The sequence below is a fragment of the Octodon degus genome, unplaced genomic scaffold, assembly GCF_000260255.1.
Source record: "Octodon degus isolate 3935 unplaced genomic scaffold, OctDeg1.0 scaffold00313, whole genome shotgun sequence".
Taxonomy (NCBI): domain Eukaryota; kingdom Metazoa; phylum Chordata; class Mammalia; order Rodentia; family Octodontidae; genus Octodon; species Octodon degus.
Window position 1 is genome coordinate 770,307 of NW_004524889.1, and position 7,629 is coordinate 777,935.

Genomic DNA, 7,629 nt, shown 5'->3' on the forward strand with positions numbered 1-7,629 from the left:
ATGGATATTGTGTAATTATGACAATCAGATTAAACATTTCTATCGTCACCCATGGTGTACATTACCTCACTTGAATATTTTATGCAGCTGAAACTTTGTTTATGTAACTATCTGTACTGCTTCATGTTTTCTTACCAGTTCCTGACAAATAGTGCCTTCCTTTCTGCTTTCATGAGTCTATATTTTAGCTTCCAGTTTGTTATATATGAACTGTTTGTATTTTGGTGGCTGAATTATTTAATTATAACCATATTCATAGGGTTCAAACATTTTATCTCATCCTATAACTCAGTGGTGTCCCAAATTTTCTGATAGAGGAGATTATGGGGTGATAGAGGAAAGTGATTGATGATGTACAGTGGGCTTAAGGAGAGTCACCAAGAGAGAAAACATTCTCTTAGGTTTTCACATACAGCAAACTGATTAAGCAATGGCTGTGACTCATCCAGATGGCTGACACTAACAAAAGATCTACAAGCTGCTGTACATGATTTTAGGGTAAATCCTGAGGGGATTTGATTGTCCTTGTCAGATATAAAAGTTACATTTCTTGTTATATAGATCTTGCTTCATCTTGCTCTTAACCATCCAGCAGAAAAGTATAAAAATGAGGTAAAAAGTAAAGACATGTCAATATGCTGAGTTGTAAAATGCTCAAGTCAACAACTTCTGAAAATTGCCAGTTCTGTTGATAAATCACCACTATTATGGACTATATTGGGTTATTTTGCTGAATTCTAGTACCTGCAGTATTTGAACTGACATCAAGTATGAAAAGGTCCTTTAAAGACTTCTCTAAATACAGCTTCTCTAACAGCAATGGAACACCCATCTATGACAAAACAAAATAAAAAAGGGGACATGAATAAACGACCATTTTGTAGTGAAAAAATATAAATATATACAAAATAATCAGGATACATATATAGCTACTTTCTCTTAGTTCAGTGGGAAGAAATATTTGTACTAATATTATTTAGATATCATGTCTGCACCTTGTACTCTGAAAAACTACTATGAAGACAATATACAATGTATTAATTATTGTAACTGTCCTACTAATCTGTTTTGAAAGTGTCATTGCTATTTCTTTCTCATTAAAATTAATTTTAAGAAAGCTACACAAACAAATCAAACATTTTTGTCTCAAATGACAAGATTTCCTTCTTTCTTAATGCTAAAAGTATTCTATCATGTATATTTGTACCATATTTTCATTAGTCATTACTCATTTGTGTCCTAATAGACAGATGCTGTTTCAATAATACAGCCATTGTGCATAGTACTGCACTAAATATAAGAAGGCATGTATCTTTTCGAAATATTCATTTCCTTTGAATATATACCCAGAAATGGAGTTACTTATCCTTTGATATTTTTATTGTTAATATGAGGGAACTTTTATAATGTTTGCTATAATAGCTTATCAATTTCCATTCTCACAAAGAACACAGGGTATTTTTCTCAATATTCTGTCTAGTACTTTTCTCTCCAGTATTTGGTAAGAGTCATCCTAACCATTATGAGACAGTATCTCATTTTAGTTTTCATTTACTTTTCATTTATTTCATATATATATATTTGTGTGTGTGTGTGTGTGTGTGTGTGTGTGTGTGTGTGTTTGGTATAGAGTCTCACTCTACAGCTTAGACTTATAGTGTTTTAAGCCTCCCCTGTACTGAGCATTCCTGATTTTTAAATCAAGGGTGTGTGTGTGTGTGTGTGTGTGTGTGTGTTTCTACTGAGTTTTTTTCTGAATTTTACATTTTGAATATGAGATCTTTATAAGATAACCCATTTATAAATACTTTATCTCAATCCATATGTTACCTAATTAATTTCCTGATTGTTTTTTGTTATGTACATGGTTTACAGTTTGATGTGGTCCTACTTTTTTCACACTTATTTATGTTGTCTACGTTTTTGGTGTGATATCCAAAATCATTCCCATGGTCAATGTCAAGGAAGTTTTCATCTGCATTTTCCTTTAAGGCAGTTAAAGAAATTTCTTGTATAAGGTATAATAAAAAGCAATCAAATGTAATTGTTTTGTGTATGGATATTCAGTTTTTCACAACACTATTCTTAAAGAAGAAAGTTTCCTTTTCTCCATTGCTTTTTTATCCCTTGTCAAGGATTAGTTGACCATAATTACATGGGTTTATTTTTATGCCATTTGTTTAAGTATTGCTTTTATAATAAAGATATACCATTTACACTGTAATAATTTTCTAATACAACTTGACATGATGGCATATGATTACACCATGTTTGTCCTTTGCAAATGTTGATATGCTCTGAGGTCTTTTGTGGTTTTATATGGATATTAGGATTTTTTTCCTATTTCTTTGAAGAATGCCATTAGAATTTTGGTAGAAACGGTAATGAATCTGTAGATCATTTTGAATGGCATGACTGTTAATGAAGCTAATGCTACTCTCTATGATGGAATGTATTATCAGGAACTAACTTGCAGCTTTTTGTGTTGAACTCTATTCTCCAACACAGTCTTTCTTTGTATTAGTCTATTACTAGGGAATTTTTTTTTCTTTTATACACAGATGAAATTTGTCAGTTACTCTTGACAGCTTTTTCTAATCTTAAAATTCAGGGAGAAGTCAGATTCCCTTCATGTCAGAATAGCCCTTTCTAAGTACAATCCTTATGGCACTTGTAAGACCACATCTTCATTCTGTGTATACCGAAAGGATGGGCAGCTTTTATTAAGGCATATTGAATAGTTTTAAAATAAATTATTTTTCAATAATATGTATATTTTTCCCATTTAGTGAATTTCACTGAACACAGACATGCTGTATTTCCTGAAAAAGTATACTTTACAATATTCTTTTCTTTTTTTTTTGGCTTAAAATATTTTTCATTCAAGGTAACTTCCCTAGGTCTTATTATGCAGCAGAATAAAATCCAGATTCTGAGAGATCTGTTCTTCTCTATTTGAGTGCAATATTATAGTATATTTAAATTGCTTAACATAGATAAACTATGTCAGTGTGTTCATGTATTTAAACTAATACAGAATGTTTAAAATATTTCCATTAGGAAAGCCTGAAAAATACACAGTTAATATTCCCATGTATTTAAGGAATTGTCCAGTTTGCTTCAGAGTGTTATGTTTGATTGGAGAGGTAAAATCACCAAAGATGTCATTTGATCCACCATTTATATTTTTCACTCCTGTTCCTTTGGATGTTTCAACTGGAATGCGTGTTAAAATTTTACCCCAAAATTATTACAGGTAAATATTCAATGTAAATTTGCCACATTTTTATATGCTATTTTGTGTCTTTGTTATATGAAAGTTATATGTAATGGCTGGCTTATTTCTATCATTGTGAAGACTGCTAAATATCTAATTATACGTTGAAACTTTAAAAACACATAAAAGCTCTCAGACATTTGTAGTTCTCACAGTTTCATTATTTTTATTTTAAAGAGAAAACCTGAAAATAAATATAACAACAAAACAGTTTCAAAACAGGTTAGTGGGAGCATTACAGTAATTAATATATCACATATTGTTAGCTTTGTAGTAGTTATTCAGAGTACAAGATATAGGCATGAAATCTTGCTCAAAAAACATTAGTGCAAATGTTAGTGTGTCTCATGGGAATAAGAAAACTTAAATTTCAGTGTGTTAGTTTTCAGTTGTCATATGACATATTATCACAGATAAATGCCTTAAAATGTACATTTGATATCTCACATAGTACAAATGTATCATCTTGAAGTTTATGTAAGTGCAGAGTCCCAGTTAGCTTAGTTTCATCGCTGCTCAATGTCTAAAAAAGCAGAAATTTGAATGTTAGCTGCAGCAGCAGTCTCATCTAAGTCTTATTCTTACTCCAAGATCTGGGTTGTTGACATAATTTACTTGTCTTTATATGACTGAGGTATCAGTTTTGCTTGGAGGCAATCCCAGTTCTCTCCGAAATGCTATCCATGTGGTTGTGGTTTCAAAACACGGTATCTTATATCATTCAAGGCATGAAGTGTATCACCTACAAGTCTTACTGTTTCTGACCTCCAAACCTTTTAAAACCTCAACTGATTAAGTCAGGCATACCCAGATAACCTCCCTTTTTCTTTGCTTGAAGTGAGTTGTATTAGGAAACTTAATTATATCTAGGAAGTACCTTTTCCATTTATTGCCATATAATGAAGCTTAATTTAAAAAGTGATATTCAACTGGGCATAGTAGTACACACCTATAATGCCAGAACTTGGGAAGTTGAGGCAGGAGGAGCTCTTCAAGTTTGAGACCAGCCTAAGAGTTACAAAAGTGAGCATAAGGCCAGCCTGAACTGCAAAGTGAGACCCTGTCTCAAACAAACAAACAAAAAACAAAAAAGAAAGAACAAAAAAAGAGTGATATCCCATCATATTTAAAGGTCCTAACCTCATTCAGTCTGATTTCAGCTCTTCACATTTATAAAATTCTTAAATTCTCAGTATGGAAGAAACCATAACTAAGAGTCAAAAGAGTTTACTATGAAGTTAGACTTTTAAGAATTCAAGGGGCAGATGAGATGGCTCAGTAGAATAAGCGCTTCCCTTGGCAAGCTCTAGGGCCTGAGTTCAATTCCCGTTTCTGCCAAAAAAAAAATCAAATATTATTAATATATGACAGTATAAATAGATTTGTGTTTTAACAAAAGAAAAATGCAAATTTATAACTAATGTGGGATTATGAGATATTATATTTGCACTATAATTAATTTAAAAATAATATAACTTGTAAAATTTAAAATAACTTATACAGTAAAATTTTATGGGCATCCACTAATTCTAACATTATGCCAAACTACCCAAACATTCAGAAATCAACAAAACTCAAATAACCTTAAAAACATTTTCAATAAATATATTTGAATTATTTAATTGAAACTTAAATACATTTCAAAAAAAGATTTTCTTTTTTTTTTTTGTATTTTAGGGAAGGGTCTACAGGGTGTTCAAGGTCTCACTACTAGATTGGACTCATTGTGATCCCCCTGTTTACAGCCTCCCAAGTGCTGGAATTACAGACATGCACCACCACACCCAGTCTCAATTGCCATCTCAGTGTGCCTAGGGGGTGGGGCTGGCACAGCAGGCCCAAGGATCAAACCCCAGACCCCTGTGCCTGCTTGCAGGTGTTTTAATCTGCTGAGCTATTTGGCCAGCCCTAGCTTTTCATTTAAATTTACAGGTAAAATATAAATTTTATTTGCAAGAGTTAAAAGTTTTGAATAGGACCTGCAAGATAGCTCAGTAAACTAAGAACATGCTTGGGGAAGTCCAGGATCTAAGTTTGATCCCAAGCACCACATGCCTCAATGCCAGTCCTGCTCCTGGGTGCGCTGAGACTGCCGTAGATACCAGGAGTGGTGGATCATACCTATAATACCATTGCTGGGGAGGCTGAAAACTGGAGGATCACTATGAGTCCAAAATGTGTAGTGAGACCCTGTACCAAATATATCAAAAAGAATTGTGTATCTACATTATGTCAGAGGAAGTAAAATAAACCTTAACAATATAAGGATTAAGCCAATAGGAGGGTAGCAGGAAGACAGTTGAAATGATAAAGAAGTACAACATAGAATCTTGAAAAATGCACTTCCATGACTGAATAGCACATTGACAATCAAAGTGGTATTGCATATTTTAGGAAAAATGAGTTACTGTTCATTAAACAATATAAACCAATGGAATATTTGAGTGGAATACAGTATTCCAAACTTAATCACTGTTTTATTCAATCCATTACAAGTGAAAATTGTTGTATGAAATCCATTACAAGTGAAATAAAGGCTTACAGACATAGAAAAAAGGCAAAATATAAAAATAAAATAAAAACCATTTCAAATTTCAGTGGATAGAAAAAGATTTCATGGAACATGTAATCATGGTCACAATAAAATAAATGGCTAAAAATATAAGTGGTTGATTAAAATAATCAGAAAACTAATCAATAGTTTGATAGAAATATTGATAAAAACCAACAACTTGTATTTCATCAAAAAAGATTGCTAAATGGAAAATAAGCAGTAAAACATAATTGTTATAACCGAGCATGTTGACACATACCTGAAATCCCAACCCGAGCATCATAATGAATTCTTTTTTTTTTTTTTTCATAATGAATTCTTATATCCAAAAATACATGTAGAATTGATTTTTATAAGATTTGAATTGAGATAGACTTATTCCTGTTCTAAGTAGGACAAATTAAGAAGCCTAATAAATTAGTTCTGGTCTCAATGAGTATGGTCACATCATATGACATATTGAAAAGTGTAATGATTGCATCTTTCACAATCTAATAATTTCACTTTATAATATACTGATAAAAAAGTATTTCTTTTCTTTACTTCAAGCTATTTCAGGACTCACTATATTATTTTTCATAATTGCAATATCTGGGAGCTGCACAAAATTCCTGTAATGGGTGAACAGATAATTTTATATATATGAGTTACTTTAAAAGAAAAACACTGCAGGCTTTTCCCCTGGAGCACACTGAGATGGCCATTGAGACTGGGCATGGTGGTGCACACCTGTAATCCCAGTGCTTGGGAGGCTGAAAACAGGAGGATCACTACAAGTCTGATCTCTTTTTAGTGAGACCCTGTAGAGTCTGTAGACCCTGTCCTAAATATACTTAAGAAAAAAATTTTAAAAAAGAAAAACAATAAAAATGATGCTAATTTTCAAAAGAAGATGATAGAAAATTAACAGTGGTTATTATATTTTATACTGTTAGCCTCTCAGTAGTTGCTCAGATTATTATATATAGGCATGCAAAATTGATCAGGCTGAAGTGAATTAAGTAGATGAAGTAGATGAACTTTTAGCAACCTTAGAAACCAAATATTGTGATAAAAACTGCATGAGATTAAGAATGCCAGTAGATCTATTATCCTTCATATAAAACAAAAGCAAACAATTTAAGCATTTTTATTGAGACATATACAACTATCTATACATATAAAGAAATAAAAATAGAGTATCTAGCTGATCAGTTAAAATTATAGACAGTTAGGATTTATATATGGATGGTATGTGTCTACAAGCATTAATTTTATAGATTATTAGATAATGTATTTGCTTCAAAACTTGTTTAGTTCAAGCTTCATCTTACAATAAACACCGTGAGACTAGGCTGATGTAATGGTAAGAAATAAATTGTGCAGGGTAAAGAGCATAGTACAAGTATAACTCTTTAACACTTGGCACATGATATATGATGGACAATTGCTTATGGCATGGGGCTTGCTTGAACTCTAATTGAGTATGTGACACAGTATAAGTCTTAAACATTAACTTTGGGACTTGTATTCTTTCAAGAACTCATCTTATAAGCAGACTGTAACCAGTGTTGTTTGGGAAATAACAGTGGCTTGAGTTATATTATGTGAGAAGTATGACTTCAATTAAGAAGTACTGTCCAATACATGAATCTTTTAACTTTTTAGTAAATTTAGGAATATACTAATTTAAACACTACTTGAACTCAAAAAATTTGTTTTAAATCATGTGATCTGATAAAATGATGTTGTGAAAGGAGTTGAAGAGATTATGTAGCTCAGTATTTTATATATATATATATATATATAAAACTCAAAT

The 7,629-nt window shown here is 31.8% G+C and overlaps 1 protein-coding gene across 1 annotated transcript in view; it reads left to right on the forward strand.

Annotated features, from left to right (window-relative positions):
• Nucleotides 1–7,629, forward strand: part of Cfap47 (cilia and flagella associated protein 47) — a 529,200-nt gene that overhangs the window by 132,619 nt on the left and 388,952 nt on the right. Inside the window, exon 25 of the mRNA XM_023707817.1 lies at nt 3,061–3,256. Within this exon, the coding sequence (XP_023563585.1) occupies nt 3,061–3,256 (196 nt within the window). The remainder of the gene's footprint in view (nt 1–3,060; nt 3,257–7,629) is intronic.